This window comes from Gopherus flavomarginatus, chromosome 2, assembly GCF_025201925.1.
Source record: "Gopherus flavomarginatus isolate rGopFla2 chromosome 2, rGopFla2.mat.asm, whole genome shotgun sequence".
In the NCBI taxonomy this organism is placed as follows: domain Eukaryota; kingdom Metazoa; phylum Chordata; order Testudines; family Testudinidae; genus Gopherus; species Gopherus flavomarginatus.
In genome coordinates this window covers 344,097-365,534 of record NC_066618.1, presented here as the reverse complement: position 1 = coordinate 365,534, position 21,438 = coordinate 344,097, and the positions used below count along the sequence as shown (strand labels likewise).

Sequence of the window (21,438 nt, the reverse complement as noted above, 5' to 3'; positions counted from 1 at the left end):
AACCTTAAGAACTGGTTAGCAAGATATGTAAATGAATAGAGCTTTGAAATGCAAGTCTGCATTGTTGGAGGTAGAAGGAGAGGTGTTTGCTCAGGGCTTGGGATGTCAGCAAACAAGTCTTGTCTATTGCTATAGTTTTAATTCAAAGATCAAAAAAGGAATATTAGCATTTATGATGATACTCGAGTGAAATAGTATTATTGTCTATGTGTCTTTTTGAAGGTTGTGGTAACCTGTATCTGAACTGTTTAATGGATAAATTACTCTGTGCTAATTGCCAGGATGTTTGGGAGAAGGAGTTAAGCCTATTGTTTTCTCAGGCCGAAAGGCTGCTGGAAATGTATAAGAACCTGGGACACGATCCTTCTTCATCTCAGATCTGCTTTGGGTTTCAAGAGGGGGAAACCTTAAGCCACAAGGACTGAGATCCCCAGTCATTGACTGGAGCCACCCTGAATATGGAAATTGGATTATAACCTATGGACTATTTCTAAAAGGACTTTTGGCAACTACAAGCTCACCTCTGCTGTGCATCTGAACCTCAAGAATTGAATTCAAGTCTGTCTGTATATTGATCTTTTAACCAACACACTCTCTTTTCTTTTTTAATAAATTTTAGCTTAGTTAATAAGAATTGGCTGTAGTGTGTATTGTGGGTAAGATCTAGGTTATAAATCTAAGTATTGGAATAAGCACCAGCGTTTGGTGTTTGTCTGCCCCATTTTGTTTGCAGTTCACCCTGATTGAGTGACCTCAGCTAACTCCCACGGGCAGCACCGTCACAGCCCACAACTGAGGCAAGGTGGGAATAGAGGGTTGGGGGTTCCCCTGGTTGGGGAGACCCTGAGACTGAAGGGTGTATGGCCAAGGGGTAGCACCCCAGATAACGGGGCACTGGAGTCCAGGGAGGGACGCAGGGGCCAAGCGGCATCGGGATACCAGCATGCAGAGGGCGCTGCAAGGCTGGAAAGGAGCTAATTCCCAAGACACCAGCAGGAGGTGCTGCAGGAGTGAGTCCCGCCCCATTACAGACCCAGATTGTGGTTTTTACTTATTATTATGCGCCAGGCAGGTTCCAGGACAGCTGAGGAGGTGGTATGTGCTATTCAGCTTCCCAGGTTTCTCAGTATCAACCTGGACTTGACAGAGATTACTGATGAACCCAGGAAGTTGAGTAGCCCCGGAACCTGCATGGCACATATAAAAAGCTCAGAGTTCTTCCACTGGGTGGCTGAGGGAGGCGTGCCACCTTTCCCATTCTCTGGCCGGAGTTCTCTGCCACGGGAAGTGGGGTGGGGAGGGCTCAGGGCTCCAGCCACGGGGAATCGGGTCTTGTGCAGAAGGGGCAGGGCTGAGGAGGATAGCCTCCCTGAAGGGGGTGTCCACCGACCGCCCATGTTCTATTCTGTATCTGGAGAAAAAACAGATGATATAATCTCATCGTATGCTGATAACACACTGTGCATTCCACTAGCAGCTCTGGGGACAGCCTCACCGAGCTCAGTCTATGGAGTTTAACAAAGAGACGGCTAAGCGGTGACTTGACTACAGTTTGTAAGTATCTACATGGGGAACAAATATTTAGTAATGGGTCGTTCAACCTAGCAGAGAAAAGTCTAACACAGGGGTTCTCAAACTGGGGTCAGGACCCCTCGGGGGTCATGAGGTTATTACAGGGGGGGACTGTGAGCTGTCAGCCTCCACCTCAAACTCTGCTTTGTCTTCAGCATCTATAATGGTGTTAAATATATTTAAAAGTGTTTTTAATTTATAATGGAGGGGGTCACACTCAAAGGCTTGCTATGTGAAAGAGGTCGCCAGTACAGAAGTTTGGCTGAACATTGAAGTCAGACAAATTCAGACTGAAAATAAGGTGTACGTTTTACAGTGAGGATAATTAACCATTGGGACAATTTACCAAGGGTCATAGTGGATCCTCCATCACGGATACATTTTAAAATCAAGATTGGATGTTTTTCTGAATGATCTGCTCTAGGAGTTATTTCTGGGTAGTTCTCTGGCCTGTGTTGGACAGGAGGTCAGGTGTTGCAAGGCTCAGTACAGCTGGACTCTCAGTTGCAAGTGTTCTTAGTGCCCAGAAGTTGGATCTGAGAGGTGAGAGGGAGTCGCTGGGAACTGTGTTGCAGAGATACAGAGGTTAGGAGTTGCTGCTGGTCTCAGTAGCCAGCATTATCCAGGGGCTCAAGAACATGACTGGATCCCAAATTATGGGCCTGCAGGGCCTGCTGGCCTAGTGGGAGCATGTTTTGCAGGACAGTCTAGCTCAGGATCACGTCCATGAGTTGCCTCTGTATCTCTGTCTTTTTCCAAGCATTTCTTTGTCAACCTAGTGAGGAGGGCTTTAAACTAGTTTCAAAGGGGGCAGGTGGCAAAAGCCCATAGGTAAACATAGAAAAAGGCAACCTTAACGGAGGGTAGATGTTGGTGGGGATCACGGAAAATTACAATAGGCTCATAGGAGAACAAAAGGGAAATCAGTGAGGGAGGCAGCTCAATATTTTAGATGTTTATATGCAAATGCAAGGAGGATGGGGAATAAGCAGGAAGAACTGGAAATATTAGTACACAAGCTAAACTGTGACTTAATTGGCATGACAGAGACTTGGTGGGATAAATCTCATGACTGGAATACTGGTATAGAGGGGCATTGCTTGTTCAGAAATGGCAAGCAGGGAAAAAAAGGGAAGTGGTGTTGCATTGTATATCAAGAATATATACACTTGTTCTGAGGTCCAGAAGGAGGCGAGAGGCAGACGAGTTGGAAGTTGCTGAGTGAAGATAAAAGGGGAAGGGAGGGACAGGGGCGATGTCATGGTAGGGGTCTACTGTAGAAGAGCAAATCTGTGCAAGGAGGTAGATGAGACATTTCTAGAACAAATAACAGAAATATCCCAAACCAAAGACCTGGTAGTAATGAGGAACTTAAACTATCTGTTGGAAAAGTAATACAGCGAAATGCAGAATTTCCAGTAAGTTCCTGGAACACATGGAGGACAACATTTTGTTTCAGAAAGTGGAGGAAGAAACCAGGCAAACAGCCGTTTTAGACTTGATTCGGACTATCTGGGAGGAATTGGCTGCTTGGTGACTCGGGGCAGCTGGCCTGTAACTCCAGCTTTGCCCAGCAAGCACAGGGTGGTAGGCAGATGTGGGGGGAGCCACACCTCTGGGCAGTGAGGGGGAAGGAGTAGAGCCTCTGACATGACGCCTCTCCCCACTCTCAGCCCTGTGTTCACTGTGGCAAGCTCCCCACACAGCCAGAACTGGCTGCTTGTGCCTCCTGACCCCTGGAACAATGGGCATGAGGCAGGGACTGGGGACCCAAACACAGAGCCCCCAGCACTGCTGCTCCCAGGGCACCAAGGCTCCCTCGCCCCCCACATTGCAGTGTGAACCCCACGCCCAGCGGCCTGGCCAGGGCACCACTGGCCTAGAATGCTGTGCAGCATGACTACCCTGCCCAGCTCAGCACAGGGCTGCATGCCGGAGAGGGACACATCCATGGGCTGCGCTGCTGGGGGCAGCTGCACCCTGATTGGATCCAGCCCTCAGGCTGCCTGCAAGCAGCCCAAGGAGAGGCAACCGACAAGGCCCAGGGGCCAAGCTGTGACTGCTGGGAGCCAGGGCATGGAGGGTGGGGCCCCAACCACGCATGGGACCAAGAAGGCTGCTCCACGTTGGGCAGCAGGCAATAGTGCGCTGACTAGGACTGGCAACGCGCCATGGCCTGTTCTCAGGCAGTCCAAGAGTGCCACCTCCAGGGCAGAGGCAGAACTGCAGCCACGAGAGATCCCCTGGGGAGTCTCAGCCCTGGGACTGAAAGCAGGGAGTGTGGCAGGAGCCCAGAAGGGAGAAATGGGAATCACAAGGCAGTAGGGAGCACTGCTCAGATCTGACCTCTGGCACCCCAGGCACCCAGCAGCCACCTGTCTGCTGGGTATCCTGTTCCCTCCTCCCCCACGCTCTGGTAGGGTTGCCAACTTTCTAATCACACATAACTGAACACCTCTGCCCCCGCCCCCTGTCCTGAGGCCATACCCCTTCTCTGAGGCAGCCCATGCTCTCTCCATTCCCCCTCCCTCTCCCCAACGCTCACTCACTTTCACGGGGCTGAGGCAGAGGGTTAAGGTGCAGGGGAGTGAGGGCTCTGGCTGGGGATGCAGGCTCTGGGGTGGAGCTGGGGATGAGGGGGTTGGCGTGTGGGAGAGGGCTCCATGCTAGGGCAGGGGGATGAAGTGCCAGGGGGTATGGGCTCTGGGTTGGTGGTGTGGGTTCCAGGTGGGACCAGAAATGAGGGGTTCAGGGTGCAGGAGAGGGCTCCAGGCGGGACAGGGGGGTGGAGGGAGGTGAGGGCTCCGACTGAGTGGGTTGGCTTTGGGGTGGGACCAGGAATGAGGGGTTTGGGGTGCAGGAAGGGTCTCCAGGCTGGGACAGAGGATTGGGGTGTGGAGGGGTGCAGGGTGTGGGCTCCGGGAGGGAGTTTAGGTGTGGAAGGGGACTCTGGGCTGGGGCAGGGGGTTGGGGTGCAAGGTCCCGCCGGCACTTACCACAGCTCCCAGGAAGCGGCTGCCAGGTCCCTGCAGCCCCTAGGCGCATTTGTGGCCAGGGAGTCTCTGTGCACTGCCCTCTTGCCAGCAGGCACCTCCCCTGCAGCTCCCACTGGTCGCGGCTCCCGGTCAATGGGAGCTGTGGAGCTTGCACTTGGACAGCATATGGAGCCTCCCTGGCTGTCAATGCGCCTAGGGGACACAAGGACCTAGCAGCCGCTTCTGGGAGCCACATGGAGCTAGGGCAGGCAGGGAACCTGCACTGCTGCACTGCCGACCGGACTTTAACGGCCCGGTCGGCAGTGTCGACTGGAACTGCCAGCGTCCCTTTACAACCAGGTGTTCCAGTCAAAAAATGGACCCCTGGCAACCCTACACTCTGGGCTGGACATGTCCCCGTTACCTTCTGGATGCAGATAGCAGCCTGCTCACGGTCAAGCTCCTTGGCCCCACTCTCCCGGGCCCGCCTCTCTCGCTCCTCATCCCGCCGGATCTCCCACATGAACTTGGAACGAAGGCGGCCCTGGCGCATCCGCTCTGCCGTCTGCACCAGCTGCACAGCCTCATCACGCAGCATGGCAGGCCGGGACGGCTGCGGGAGCAGGACACAAAGAGGGCTAGGGAATCTGTGCCCCGATCCATCCCATGTGAACCCCAGCCTCATGGCACAAGGAAAAACAAAGCCTGCACGCCCCATAGCCAGCCCCAGCCACAGGGCACCAGGGAGAACAGAACCCTCATGCCTCATGGCCAGCCCCAGCCAAGGTGCCAGGAGAACAGAGCCCACATGCCCCATGGCCAGCCCCAGCCAGAGTGCCAGGGAGAACAGAGCCCGCACGCCCCATGGCCAGCCCCAGCCAGGGTACCAGAGAGAACAGAGCCTGCGCGCCCCATAGCCAGCCCCAGCCAGGATGCCAGAGAGAACAGAGGCCACATGCTCCATGGCCAGCCCCAGCCAGGGTGCCAGGGAGAATAGAGCCCGCATGCCCCATGGCCAGCCCCAGCCAGAGTGCCAGGGAGAACAGAGCCCGCACGCCCCATGGCCAGCCCCAGCCAGGGTACCAGAGAGAACAGAGCCCGCGTGCCCCATAGCCAGCCCCAGCCAGGGTGCCAGAGAGAACAGAGGCCGCATGCCCCATGGCCAGCCCAGCCAGGGGCACCAGGGAGAACAGAGCCTGCACGCCCCATGGCCAGCCCCAGCCAGGGTGCCAGGGAGAATAGAGCCCGCATGCCCCATGGCCAGCCCCAGCCAGAGTGCCAGGGAGAACAGAGCCTGCACGCCTCATAGCCTGCCCCAGCCAGGGGCACCAGGGAGAACAGAATCTGCACACCCCATGGCCAGCCCAGCCAGGGTGCCAGGGAGAACAGAGCCCGCACGCCCCATAGCCAGCCCCAGCCAGGGGCACCAGGGAGAACAGCCAAAGGGGGCCTGCTGCAGTCTTCCCAGACTTGCCCACAATTCTCTGTCAAAACGATCCAGGGCCAGACCCAGACACCTCATACATGGGAACCACCGGTGACAGGAGGCCATGGTCCCTGGTACAGCTCCATATCCCTAAAGGGCCCTGGCAGAGCCCCCACTTCCTGCCCTGCTCCCCCCTGGGACCACACCCAGCCTCACAAAGCTCCCACTCCCCTCCCCCCCCCCCCCGCAGGCCTGATACAGACCCACCCCTCCTTTCTGCCCTGCTCTCTCCCATGGGCTCCGATACAGCCCTGCCCCAACTCCTGCATCTCCCTCCACAGGTCCTAGAACATCCTCATTCCTCCTTCTGACTTGCACCCCTCACAGGCCCTGGTACGGCCCCTTCCCTCCTCCTGCCTTGCATCCCCCAGGCTGTGATACAGCCCCATCCCTCTCTCCCGACCCATACCCATCCTGGTACAGACCCCACCCCTCTTACCTGTTAGTGTTCTGCACACTCTCCTGAACTCTCCCCACCCCACCCACTACAGTGCCACCCCCACCCCCTGCCCATCCTCTGGGGCCTAGCACAGCCCTGCACCCCAGCCCCTCGTGCAGCCCTGTACTTCAGGTGGGAGTCCCCTCGTCAGAGAAAGGGGCAGCCAGTGGACTATTATCCCTTTTATAGGCAGCCGCAGGGCAGGCACTCACCCCACTGGGCATGCTAGGCTCCACCCGGGCCAGGATCTCAGACAGCACCTGCTGACGCTCCTTCAGGGCCTTGGCTCTCTGGTTCACAAAGTACCTGGGGATGGGCACCTCCATGTCAGCCTGGGGAGAGAGCACAGGAGCCTCCCCATTAGTGCCATCAGCCCCGGCCTCAGGGCCCCTCCACCCCAGCCTTTGCACCCAGCCCCGCACTAGGAGCTCCCTCTCCTGACCAGGGGTGTTGCCATGGGTAGGCCACGGCCCACCCACTTAGCATCCAGACCCACCCCCACAGCCCCAGCTCTGCTGCGGCCCCAGCACTTGCCCTGCTCCACCCGCAGGGGGCCCCTGACCAGCATGTCCATCGCCCCCAAGGCCGTCCGGAGAGGGTGTGGGGGAAGCAGCCCCAATTCCTCCTACCCCCCCATTCCTTGTCATTGCCCACCCACCGCAAGTCGGGCCCCACCCAAGTGTCCCAGCCTGGTTATGCCACTGCTCCTGACGCTGCTTTCCCAACCCCCCTATTGCCACCGGCGCAGCGTTATGATGAGTAATGGGGTTGCCCTGATGCAAGAAGCTCCAGCCTCTTCACACCACTCAGCCCTGCTCTCCCCTCCCCTCGCTGGTCTTGTGCAGCACAGGGGAGCAAAGAGCCCAACAGCTCAGTGAACTCTGCTCTCTCCTCTCCTCCTGGGAGCAACAGGAACAGGCTGTACCCCACTCCTCCCCCTCCTGCACCCAAAGGTGCCCCTGGACCTGCCCCCCAAACCTGGGAAGCAAGAGAGGGAACCCCATATCTGCAAATTGATTGCTTAATTATTTGCTCCATTATCTTTCCGGGCACAGAAGTTAAGCTGACTGGTCTGTAATTCCCCAGGTTGTCTTTATTTTCCCTTTTAGAGATTGGCACTAGATTTTCCCTTTTCCAATCCTCTGGAATCCCTCCCATCTTCCTTGACTTTTTGAAGATCATCACTAATGGCTGAGATAGCCCATGGAGAGTCCGAAAAGATTATGGCCACTCCAATTGCCCAGACATTTGGCACCTAGCAAGCACCATAGATGGCCCACCTTCCTTAGGAAGCCAGCAGGGTGTCACCAGCTGGAGAACAAAGGGCTAAGAAGGCCAGGTGACAATGTTTGCCAGGAACAAGGACAAAGGAAGGCCAGGAAAGGTTGTTAGGTGCAGGCTGCTGGAAGGAGGAAGATGCTCCTGGACTGAGACTAACAAGGGGTCAGAGAGCTCTAGGACTGACCCAGATGGACTGTGCTATAACTTCCTGTTCTCTAGGTTAACTAAGGATTTTCTACACTGTCTTCCAGATATCTAATAAACCCTCCTGCTTTTACACCACTGCTGAGAGTTCCTGCAGACTAAGAAGGTGGCAGTGCATAGCTCCCTTTGGGGGTACAAATCTCCCTCAGGTGCCCATCTCAGGTGGATTCACTGAAGGGAGCTCACGGTGTGATGTAGGGGTGCTGAAGGCTCCGAGGTTCAGTCCCAGGAGGCAGTGAAGCCAAGTGGATTGCCCTAGTGAAAGAGTGTGATCCTAAGGGGGTCTGGCTCCCTGAAGGGGTCTTCCCTGGGACCGTTCCAAAGCACTTAACTGTGGCTCTGTGACAACTTGCATTCCTTGAATAATAACTTTGCATTTGACTATATTAAAATTGATTTTGTTTGAATGGGCCCAACTTCTAAGTTAACTCTAAGCTGCGCAGGCATGCAGCAGCCTATCAAGCACCGTGCAGGTGCTCAGGACTGCAGCAAGGAGAGATGCCTCTCCCCGAGTCCTGGACCTGCCACGGTGGGGAGAGGCGCCTCTCCCCTAGCCCCCAACCCAGCCCCAGACTTGCTGTGGACAGGGGGAGAGGCACCCAGCCCCCAGCCCCAACCCAGCCCCGGACCTGCTGTGGACGGGGGGAAGAGGCCCCTGGCCCCATCCCAGCCCTGGATCTGCTGCGGATGGAGAGGCATCTATTCTGCAGCCTCAGCCCCAGAGCTGCCACGGTGGGAAGAGGCACCTCTACCCCTCATCAGCCCAGGTACTGTTGCAGGGAGAGAGAGCTGGGGGGAGTCCTCTCTCCCCACCACAGCCCCAGAACACCCATCTGTACCCCAAACTGCTCATCCCCAGCCCCACCCCAGAGCCCACACCCAGAGCCCTCATCCCCCCACACCCTGACACTCTGCCTCAGCCCCAAGCCCCTCATCCCCGGCCCCAGCCCACAGGCACTGACTCTATGGATGCTCCAGGGCTGGAGCACCCACAGGGAAAAATTGGTGGGTGCTCTACACCCACTAGCAGCTCCCCGCCCTGTCTCCCCACCCCAGCTCACCTCCACCTCCTCCCCTGAGCACGCCGCCGTGTCCTGCTTCTCCCCCCTGCTTCCCAGCACTTGTGCCACAAAACAGCTGTTTCGTGAGGCAAGCTTGAGGGAGGGGGGAGTAGGGGGAACGTGGCGCGCTTGGGGGAGGAGGCGGGGCTGGGGCAGGGATTTGGGGAGGGGTCCAATAGGGGCAGGGTCGGGCAGAGTTAGGGCAGGGACTTTGGGGCAGGGGTGGAGTCGGGATGGGGGCACGAGCACCCACAGGCACAGAAAAAAGTTGGCACCCACACCCCCAGGCGGAACCCTCACCCCCTGCACTGCAACCCTCTGCCCCAGCCCTGAGCCCCCCTAAATCCCTCAGCACCACCCTGGAACATGAATTTTGTTATGTGCACCCATATGGAGGTGATGTGTCATATGTGTAGGGAAAATTAGAGGGAACGTTGCAGCTTACCAAGCACTCTAGACTGCTGTGTGTGACTTTCCTATCCTATCGCTATTGCTCCCTGCCAAGCTTGGTTTCAGCATAAATGTTATTAACAGTGATCAGTGGAATCTTACTCCCTCCAGAACCCCACTAGAAACAGCCCCACTCAATGCTGCCCCTGATAACTACTTTTTGAGATCTGTCGGTTAGCCAGCTCTTAATCCAGTTAATACTGCTTTACTGTCATGTCATACTAGCACCTTACAAGTCAAATGTATTACTTCTAGGCAGATATCGTTATCAGCCAAACTGGTAATCTCCTCAGAAAATGAAACCAGATCTGGTGAGCTGACCTGTTTTCCATAAAAACATGTTGACTGATGTGACTAAGTGGGAATGTTCTTACTTTCTCTGAATACTGTGCCTGCCTCAGTTTCCCCTATGTATTGCGTAAGTATCTAGGTGGTAGGATAAGGGTGTGTGAGCTTGCAGAGACCTAGAAGGCAGGTGTGAGTATCATCTGCACGGACAAAGCTGACACCCTTGCAGTCCATGGCCCCCTCTTCTGCAAGGTGTTGGGAAGAGAGTTCACATGACCTTTTTGCCTGGGAAAGGGACAAAGGACAGGAGGAGGGGCTATAGGGGGTCAGAGGCTGGGCTGCTGGAAACTAGTCTCAGTCCAAGACCAGGAGATGGGAGGCAGAGCCCAGGGCTCTGGACACAGCCCTCCCACCGATGGTCTTTGCTGAAGGTTCCTGATTTCTGTGCTAACAAGGTCTGTTCCATGCTGTATTCCCAACAACTAATAAACCCTTTTGTGTTACACTGGCAGAGAGTCACTGCAGGCTAGAGATCAGGATGGCATTGCTCCCTCTGAGTGTCGAGTGCCCGGGATCCAGATAGGATTGCCAACCCTACAGGATTGGCCTGGAGTCTCCAGGAATTAAAGATTAATCTTTAATTAAAGATTGTCATGTGATTCAATCTCCAGGAATATGTCCAAACAAAGTTGGCAACCCTAGGCCCAGAGGAAGTGGACTCCTGAGCCACAGGCTCAGAAAGGTGCAGTTCCAGGAGGTGGTGGAGCCCAGCACTTAACACCCGAGAGCGAGTGGACCCCTGAGAAGGGCTGTTGCACCGAAGGGAGGGGTCCTCCCAGGGACCGTACTGAGCAGAGGGCCTGTGAGTGTCTGACAACTGGCATTATTTTCCTCTACTTTCATTTTTTTTTAAATCAGCTTTTCCATTATTTTGCCTGGGGCTGATAAGTACCTGCCTACTTGCGCTCTTTGAAAAGGGCCAATGGGAGCTCTGCTCCAGCCCTGTGGAATGTCCTTGGGTCATGGGGCAGCCGCCCTTCATAGGGCATGAGGGGCCAGCCAGTCTGTGACCACCTTAGGAAGGCCCCACTGTGGGGCAAGCGGTTGCCTTGTAAGAGAGCACCCATAAAGGTTACCTAAGCTCAGAGAGGGGACCTCCCAAGGGAGACAGGGAAGCTCCTGTGGAGAGGAGCTCACAAGAAAGGGCTGTGTAGGGAGCCTAGAGCAGTGGTTCTCATGCAGGGGTACACATATCCCTAGGGGTACTCAACTCACCTAGATCAGGGTTTCTCAACATGAGGGTTGCAGCCATAAGGGGCGGGAGGTTACAGGATGGGGTTAGGGGGTCGCAAGTGCAGGGCTGGCATTAAGGAGGTGATAAGCAGGACAACTGCCTAGGGACCCATGGCATAGGGGGCACCACAAAGCTAAGTTACACGTTCCAGCTCTGCCCTCTGGGCTCAGGCTTCAGACAAGGCTCACACATGAAAACAGCTCAAGTATCCCACTGAACTGCAAGTACAATATTTATATTCTACTCTATTTTATATTTATATGGTAAAAATAAGAAAGTAAGCAACTTGTCAGCAGTAGTGTGCTGTGACATTTGTGTCTCATTTTGTAAACACGTAGTTTAAGTGAGGTGAAACTGGGGGTACATAAGATAAACCAGACTCCTGAGAGGGGGTACAGCAGTCTGGAATGGTTGAGAACCACTCATAGAATAGCAGGATTGGAAGGGACCTGAGGAGGTATCCAGTCCAGCCCCTGCTCAAAGCAGGACCAATCCCCAACTACATCGTCCCAGACAGGGCTTTGTCAAGCTGGGCCTTAAAAACCTCTAAGGAAGGAGATTCCACCACCTCCCTTGGTAACCCATTCCAGTGCTTCACCACCCTCCTGGTGAAAAAGTTTTTCCTAATATCCAACCTAAACCTCCCCCTGCAACTTGAGACCATTGCTCCTTGTTCTGTCATCTGCCACCTCTGAGAACAGTCTAGATTCATCCTCTTTGGAACCTCCTTTCAGGTAGTTGAAAGCAGCTTCAAATCCCCACCTTCTCCTCCTCCTCTTCTGCAGACTAAACAATCCCAGTTTCCTCAGCCTCTCTTCATAGTCATGTGCTCCAGCCCCCTAATCATTTTTGTTGCCCTCCACTGGACTGTTTCTAATTTTTCCACATCCTTCTTGTAGTGTAGGGCCCAAAACTGGACACAGTTCTCCATATGAGGCCTCACCAATGCCAAATAGAGGGGAATGATCATGTCCCTAGATCTGCTGGCAATGCCCCTACTTATACAGCCCAAAATGCTGTTAGCTTTCTTAGCAACAATGGCACACTATGACTCATATCCAGCTTCTCATCCACCATAACCCCTAGGTCCTTTTCTGCACTCGGTCCCTAGTCTGTAGCAGTGCATGGGATTCTTCCGTCCTAAGTGCAGGACTCTGCACTTGTCCTTGTTGAACCTCATCAGGTTTCTTTTGGCCCAATCCTCTAATTTGTCTAGGTCCCTCTGTATCCTATCCCTACCCTCCAGCGTATCTACCACTCCTCCCAGTTTAGCGTCATCTGCAAACTTGCTGAGAGTGCAATCCACGCCATCCTCCAGATCATTAATGAAGATATTGAACAAAACCAGCCTCAGGACCAACCCTTGAGGCACTCTGCTTGATACCGGCTGCTAACTAGACATGGAGCCATTGATCACTACCCATTGAGCCCGATGATCTAGCCAGCTTTCTGTCCACTTTATAGTCCATTCATCCAGCCCATAGTTCTTTAACTTGTGACAAGAATACTGTGGAAGACCATATTAAAAGCTTTGCTAAAGTCAAGAAACAACACATCCACTGCTTTCCCCTCCTCCACAGAGTCAGTTATCTCATCATAGAAGGCAATTAGTTTAGTCAGACATGACTTGCCCTTGCTGAATCCACTGGCCTAGAGGATGAGCTCTCCAGCAACCCCCACAAAATGGGGACCATGTAAAAGATGCTCTTAGAGAGGGGAGACCCCTAGAGAGGCTGCAGTCTGCAGGTATCCAAAAGGACCTATTGCAGTCCAGGGTCTCCCAGTCAGGGGCCAGAAGTCTGCTTCGGTGAGGATCAGCCACTGTCCCAGGAGAAGAGTCACAGCAGATAGTCCTCCCTGGCTGCAGAGAAGGATCTTACTCTGATAAAGGCAAGAGGCCTAACACCAAGGGCAGAAAGCAGAACCAAGAGAACTCCTGGGTAGAAGTATGCACTAGACTCAGGTGGGAGACAGCTTAAAAAACAACCTCAGTCAATCAGCTGGGATGAACCACTGCAGGATATGTACAAAATGTTTGTCTGTTAATACATGAAACCCTTCACAAAGGGGTGCTCTTTAACAGCTCATGGTCTGTTTAGTCTTGTTCATTGGTGACCCCTTTCACACAGCAAGCCTCTTACTGTGATGCCCCTTATAAATGAAAAATGGGTTAATTTAAGGGGGGGCTAATGGCTGTCTGCCCCACAGAGCTGACACCTCCCACCCACCTCCATCTTGCACCCCCATGGGGGTGGGGGGAGTCACACCCACCCAGTTCAAGAGCTCCTGGTCTTATTGCAATGCTATCCTGAGTGAGACGGAGGGAGAAGGAGACTCAAGTAAGGGCTATGGTATTACAGGTGAGCCATCTGCAAAGGGAAATCTGGTTCAGCCTGAAAAGATGACATCACGATATCCCAACATTTACTAAAATGTAACACCAGCAGGGACCAGATCTCCTCAGCCAGCTCTTTTTGGACAGTTGGGTGCAAAATTTATACATTTCAAGGTCAGAAGGGACTATTGTGAAGAATCTAATCTGACCTCTTATATAACATAGGCCCTAGAACTTCCACAAAATAATTCCTAGAGAAGATCTTTTCTGAAAAATATCCAGTGTCGATTTTAAAATGGTCAATGATGGAGAATCCACCACAACTCTTGGCAAATTGTTTCAAGGGTTAATTAATTACTTTCACTGTTAAACTAGGACTTATTTCCAGTCTGAAGTCTCACTTCAACTTCCAACCCCTGGATCATGTTAGATTTTTGTTTACTACATGGAAGAGCCCATTAAGTATTTATTTGCCATGTAGATACTTTGAGATTGCAATCAAGTCATCTCTTAACCTTCTGTGTTGGAAGGATCTGTTCTGGCTCCAGTGTTATTTAACATGTTTATTAATTACCTGCATGTAGGAATAGAGCGCATACTGACCAAATCTGCAGATGACAAAGCTAGGGAGGGGTGCAAACACTCTGGAGAATAGAGCTAAAAAATCAAAAGGAAAGGACTCTTGATAATTGGAGAACTAGGCTATAAACAAAAAGTGACATTAACAGACAAATGTTAGGTGCTACACCTAGGGAAGAAAAAACAAAATGCACAAAAACAGAATGAGGGATGATAACTGGCTTGTCAGCAGCACCGTGGATCACCACCTCAACATGAGTCGACACTGCGATGCTGTTGCGAAAAAAGCAAATGCAGTTTTAGGTTACATTAACAGACACAGAGCATGCAAGTCATGGAAGGTGATAGTTTTGCTCGACTTAGCGCTGGTTAGGCCTCAGCTGGAGTACTGTGTCCAATTTTGGTCAACAATACATAGAAAGGATGTAGAGCTGAGTAACAAGGATGATCAAAGGGATGGAATGCAGCCCTGTGAGCAAAGACTGAAGGAACTGGGTATGTTTAGTTTGGAAAAAAGAGGAGATCAAGAGGGAACATGACAGCAGTCTTCAAGAATTTGAAAGGCTGCTATAAAAAAAGATGGAGAAAAGTTGTTGTCCTGCCACTGTGGCAAGAGAGAAGAGAGAATGGGTTCAAACTACAGCACAGCAGAGTTAAATGAAATCTCAGAAAAAAAAAAAAACCACTTCCTAACTGCAAGAACAGTAGGACAATGAAACAGATGCCTAGGGAGGTTGTAGAAGCTCCTTCACTGGAGGTTTTCCAAAAGAGGCTGAATAGCTGTCTTGGATGGGTCAGACAAATCCTCCATCCTGGCAGAGGATTAGACTAGATGACCCTTGTGGTCTCTTCTAACCCTATGGTTCTAGGATTCTCTTTGTTAAGAGAAATAGAGACACTGATTGAGCAGCTGAGTCTAAGGCATCCTTTAAGCATTCATGTGGCTCTTCTCCGAACCCTTTCCAATTTAGTCAACATCCTTCTTGGATTGGGGACACCAGAATGGAACACAGTATTCCAGCAGGGGTCACACTAGTGACCAAGACACAGGTAAAATTGGTTGTTGTGGTGGTTTGTTTGAAGGACCATGTGCTGTAGCTGGCAGTTGGAGGCTGAGCTACCAAGGAAGGTTTGAAAGCTAGAGGCCTCTGGTAATTGGCTGAGCCTTAACCAGTGGGCGGGGCATTCACTCAGGCCAGGGCTTTATAAAGCTGCGCACAAGCAACCAGGGAGCTTAGCAACCAGGAGCTGCTAACGGAGTTTTGCAAGGGAGTGGGGGTCCCTTGTCGGTCTCATCTGTGACCCATTGGTCCCCTGAACCTATAAACCAAGCCACATCCAAAACTTTTCTGTTCAAAGCAGAGCAGAGCGGACAGGGAGCTGCAGATGGGAATTTGAGAGAGTTTGACAGAGGGAGGCTTACGATGGTTAGGAGGACCCGCAACACCTGTGGCAGCACTGCTTCTGTCTCCTCCACCTGCGCCTGTAGCCAGACAGAGCACCAAAGCATGGATGCTTTTACCCAGGTTCTGGTGTGGGTTTGCAAAGACTGTAACTTGCAATTTCCACTTACTGATATCCAGGCTGAGGGTGGCATCTAATGTGAAAGGTGCCTACTGGTGGAATCTCTCAGGCAGCAGGTGGGAGAGCTACAGGAGGAGGTGGCTAGGCTGAGGAACATCCGTATCCATGAGCAATTCCTGGACAGTATCCATGTGGAGACAGCTGATGTAGCTGTCTCAGTTCTCAGGACTACTGACACACCAGTGGAGGAGGAGATGGCTCAGGGTGGACACTGGCAGCTGGTTACTTCTGGCAGCAGGCAGTGCTCCACCCCTGCTGCGAACCCTCCTGCTGTGGTAATAGATAACTGTTATTCTCTTCTTGATACAGGAGAGAAGGAATCACCCCCAACAGTTAAGGAGGGGAAGCCTCGTACCCCTAAGGCTGGGAGGTCTGCTTCCACCACTGATAATAAGAAGCGTAGGGTAGTGGTGGTTGGAGACTCTTTGCTGAGGGGGATGGAGACACACATCTGTCGCCCTGACCGTTCATCCCGGGAGGTATGCTGCCTGCCAGGGACCCGTATCCAAGATGTTACAGAGGCATTGTCGAGGATTATCCGGCCTTCTGACTACTACCCCATGCTACTCATCCATGTGGGCACAAATGATACTGTGAGGTGTGACACTGAGCAGATCAAGAGTGACTACAGGGCTCTGGGAGTACGGGTTAAGGAGTTTGGAGCGCAGGTGGTATTCTCTTCGATTCTTCCTGTCGAAGGTAGGGGCCCGGACAGAGAAAGATGCATCGTGGAGGTGAATGCCCGGCTGCGAAGATGATGTCGCCAGGAGGGCTTTGGCTTCCTCGACCACGGGATGCTATTTGAGGAAGGACTGCTAGGCAGAGATGGCATTCACCTTTCGAGGAGCAGAAAACGCCTTATTTGCGCACAGACTGGCTAACCTAGTAAGGAGGGCTTTAAACTAGGTTTGATGGGGACAGGTGAGCAAACCCCACAGGTAAGTGGGGAACAAGACCTGGGAGATGGGTTGGAAACAGGAGGGAGCACGGGCTATAATGGCAGAGAGAAAGGAGGGTCAGGGCAAAGCTGGGAGGCAAGATCAAACCAGTATCTTAGATGCATATATACAAATGTGAGAAGTATGGGTAATAAGCAGGAAGAACTGGAAGTGCTAATAAATAAATACAACTATGACATTGTTGGCATTACTGAAACTTGGTGGGATAATACACACGACTGGAATGTTGGTGTGGATGGTATAGTTTGCTCAGGGAGGATAGACAGGGGAAAAAGGTATATTAAAAATGTACACACTTGGACTGAGGTGGAGATGGACATAGGAGATGGAAGTGTTGAGAGTCTCTGGGTTAGGCTAAAAGGGGTAAAAAACACGGGTGATGTCATGCTGGGAGTCTACTACAGGCCACCTAATCAGGTGGAAGAGGCTTTTTTCAAAAAACAAAATCATCCAAAGCCGAAGATTTGGTGGTGATGGGGGACTTCAACTATCCAGATATATGTTGGGAAAATAACACCGCAGGGCACAGACTATCCAATAAGTTCCTGGACTGCATTGCAGATAACTTTTTATTTCAGAAAGTTGAAAAAGCTACTGGGGGGGAAGCTGTTCTAGACTTGATTTTAACAAATAGGGAGGAACTCGTTGAGAATTTGAAAGTAGAAGGAAGCTTGGGTGAAAGTGATCATGAAATCATAGAGTTTGCAATTCTAAGGAAGGGTAGAAGGGAGTACAGCAAAATAGAGACAATGGATTTCAGGAAGGCGGATTTTGGTAAGCTCAGAGAGCTGATAGGTAAGGTCCCATGGGAATCAAGACTGAGGGGAAAAAACAACTGAGGAGAGTTGGCAGTTTTTCAAAGGGACACTATTAAGGGCCCAAAAGCAAGCTATTCCGATGGTTAGGAAAGATAGAAAATGTGGCAAAAGACCACCTTGGCTTAACCACGAGATCTTGCGTGACCTACAAAATAAAAAGGCGTCATATAAAAAATGGAAAGTAGGTCAGATTACAAAGGATGAATATAGGCAAACAACACAGGAATGCAGAGGCAAGATTAGAAAGGCAAAGGCACAAAATGAGCTCAAACTAGCTATGGGAATAAAGGAAACAAGACGACTTTTTATCAATACATTAGAAGCAAGAGGAAGACCAAGGACAGGGTAGGCCCACTGCTCAGTGAAGAGGGGGAAACAGTAACAGGAGACTTGGAAATGGCAGAGATGCTTAATGACTTCTTTGTTTTGGTCTTCACTGAGAAGTCTGAAGGAATGTCTAATATAGTGAATGCTTACGGGAAGAGGGTAGGTTTAGAAGAGAAAATAAAAAAAGAGCAAGTAAAAAATCACTTAGAAAAGTTAGATGCCTGCAAGTCACCAGGGCCTGATGAAATACATCCTAGAATACTCAAGGAGTTAATAGAGGAGGTATCTGAGCCTCTAGCTATTATCTTTGGGAAATCATGGGAGATGAGGGAGATTCCAGAAGACTGGAAAAGGGCAAATATAGTGCACATCTATAAAAAGGGAAATAACCCAGGAAACTACAGACCAGTTAGTTTAACTTCTGTGCCAGGGAAGATAATGGAGCAAGTAATTAAAGAAATCATCTGCAAACACTTGGAAGGTGGTAAGGAATAGCCAGCATGGATTTGTAAAGAACAAATCATGTCAAACTAATCTGATAGCATTCTTTGATAGGATAACGAGCCTTGTGGATAAGGGAGAAGCGGTGGATGTGATATACCTAGACTTTAGTAAGGCATTTGATATGGTCTCGCATGATATTTTTATAGATCAACTAGGAAAGTACAATTTAGATGGGGCTACTATAAGGTGGGTGCATAACTGGCTGGATAACCGTACTCAGAGAGTAGTTATTAATGGCTCCCAATCCTGCTGGAAAGGTATAACAAGTGGGGTTCCACAGCGGTCTGTTTTGGGACCGGCTCTGTTCAATATCTTCATCAACGATTTAGGTGTTGGCATAGAAAGTACGTTTATTAAGTTTGCGGATGATACCAAACTGGGAGGGATTGCAACTGCTTTGCAGGACAGGGTCAACATTCAAAATGATCTGGACAAATTGGAGAAATGGTCTGAGGTAAACAGGATGAAGTTCAATAAAGATAAATGCAAAGTGCTCCACTTAGGAAGGAACAATCAGTTTCACACATACAGAATGGGAAGAGACTGTCTAGGAAGGAGTAAGGCAGAAAGATCTAGGGGTCATAGTGGACCACAAGCTTAATATGAGTCAACAGTGAGATACTGTTGCAAAAAAAGCAAACGTGATCCTGGGATGCATTAACAGCTGTGTTGTAAACAAGACACGAGAAGTCATTCATCTGCTTTACTCTGCGCTGGTTAGGCCTCAACTGGAGTATTGTGTCCAGTTCTGGGCACCGCATTTCAAGAAAGATGGAGAAATTGGAGAGGGTCCAGAGAAGAGCAGCAAGAATGATTAAAGGTCTTGAGAACATGACCTATGAAGGAAGGCTGAAACAATTGGGTTTATTTAGTTTGGAAAAGAGAAGACTGAGAGGGGACATAATAGCAGTTTTCAGGTATCTAAAAGGGTGTCATCAGGAGGAGGGAGAAAGCTTGTTCACCTTAGCCTCCAATGATAGAACAAGAAGCAATGGGCTTAAACTGCAGCAAGGGAGATTTAGGTTTGGACATTAGGAAAAAGTTCCTAACTGTCAGGGTAGTTAAACACTGGAATAGATTGCCTAGGGAAGTTGTGGAATCTCCATCTCTGGAGATATTTAAGAGAAGGTTAGATAAATGTCTATTAGGGATGGTCTAGACAGTATTTGGTCCTGCCATGAGGGCACGGGACTGGACTCGATGACCTCTCGAGGTCCCTTCCAGTTCTAGAGTCTATAAAATAACTCATGTTCAACTGATTATCCACCATTCCCCCAAAAATCTTTTAGAGTCACCACCAGGGAGTGGTGAAATGTCTAGAGCTGCACAAGCACGGCAGCATGCCGCGGGGGGCACTCTGCCACTCGCCAGTCCCGTGGCTCCAGTGGACCTCCCGCAGGTGTCCCTGCGGAGGGTCTGCTGGTCCCGCAGCTCCACTGAAGCCGTGGGACCAGCAGACCCTCCGCAGGCACACCTGCGGGAGGTCCACCAGAGCTGCGGGACCAGCGAACCCTCCACAGGCATGCCGCCGAAGTCACCATGCCTGCCGCCCTCCTGGCGACCAGCAGAGCGCTCCCCCAAGCATGTGCTTGGTGTGCTGGGGCCTGGAGCCACCCCTGGTCACTACCTCCAGGATAGCCCCTCATCCTGAAAGTATGGCCTACATTCTTTGTTCCTAAATGTATACATTTAGCAGTATTAAAAACTGCATTGTTGGTTGGCATCCAGTTTACAGAGCGATTTAGATTGCTCTGTCAGTGATCTGTCATCTTCCTCATTTACCATTCCCCCAATTTGGGTGTCATCTCATCAGTGATGATTTTGTTTTCATCTAGGTAATTGATCAAAATATTAAATAGCATAGGGCCAAAACTGATCCCTGTAGGACCCACTGAAAATATACCTGCTTGATGACAATTCCACATTTAAAATTACATTTTGAGACTTATCAGTTAGCCAGTGTTTAATGCACTTACAATCAGGTTATGTAGGCCTGATTTAAAAATATTTATCCTTAGTAGATCCGGTCTAACACTCTCCTTGGTTACTAAGGGACTGGAAAATATTTCATGATCCTCATGTGATAGGAATACATCATCCTGCTTCTTTCCAAATATAGAATATTTATTGAACACTGTGTTCATAATGTACTTTTAGAAGTCCTTATTGTTCTTAGACCTGCCACTCTCAGATTTTTCCCCCCAATGTCTTTAGCTTCCCTTATCAATTTTTTACACTTCAACTTCTAATTTATATTGATTGTTAGACATATTCTCCATTTTTTTTAATATTGCTTTCTTATCTCTAATTGCTGCCTTCACTTCCCCACTGAAAGAGGATGGGCTTTTAGTCAAAGTTGTCCTCTTTCCTGATTGTGCAATCATAGCTTCTTGGTCAATTAAAACTCTCCTTAAAGAGCTCCCAATTTTCTGTCACATTTTCCGGTTTAATTTCTCTTGCAATCAATTTCACTCAATTTTCCTATGGAAAATTCACTCTTGAAACACCAAGTATATACACATTACTGGTAAGGACTGTCCTCTGTTCACCTATAATAAATGCAATCAGGTCAACAATCACTGGTCCCTAGGCAACCAAGAGCTTCCAGTTCAATGATTAATTTCTATCCAGCATAATGGACAGAGTTACTTCATGTTGGCTATAACTTGTTAGAAAATAATCTATAACTTTTAGAAACTCTACTATGTTTTACTACTGGCCATGCGACCTCCACCAAATTAAAAGTACCCCACACTCTTTTCACACATTACAGAAAGGCGCTTAGCCACATCCTGTTCTCTATTTCAATTTGGTCTATAACAGTGGTTGGCAAACTTCGGCACGCAACCCTCAGGGTAATTGGCTGGAGGGCCATGAAACTTTGTCTACATGGGCCGTCTGCAGGCATGGCCTCCTGCAGCTTCTAGTGGCCATGGCTTGCTGTTCCCAGCCAATGGGAGCTGCGGGAAGCAGCAGCCAGCACATCCCTGCAGCCTGTGCTGCTCATTTTAAGATTCCAGTCATGTGACATGTCCAACCAGGTTTCAGTAATGCTATGGAGAACAGAGAACTCTGTATTGTTTATGCGATTATATGTAATTCAGTCTACTGACCTGATATTATCCTGGGTGACTGCATAGAGTTGCATAAAAGGAGGCTGTAAAGGAGAACAAGCTGGAAATGAAACTATGACAGAGATAATGTATCTCCAGTGATAATGCCAAGAGTCCTTAAGGGAAAAATGGGTGAACAGGTTACTGGAAAATATCCTGGCTAGGGGAT

The 21,438-nt window shown here is 50.6% G+C and overlaps 1 protein-coding gene across 1 annotated transcript in view; it reads right to left on the bottom strand.

The window, feature by feature from the left end:
• IQCA1L (IQ motif containing with AAA domain 1 like) overlaps positions 1-21,438 on the bottom strand; it is a 139,723-nt gene that overhangs the window by 36,441 nt on the left and 81,844 nt on the right. The window contains exons 2-3 of the mRNA XM_050942847.1: positions 6,685-6,804; positions 4,972-5,160 (exon numbers count right to left, since the gene is read on the bottom strand). Coding sequence (XP_050798804.1) covers positions 4,972-5,160; positions 6,685-6,798 — 303 coding nt within the window. The 5' untranslated portion in view covers positions 6,799-6,804. The remainder of the gene's footprint in view (positions 1-4,971; positions 5,161-6,684; positions 6,805-21,438) is intronic.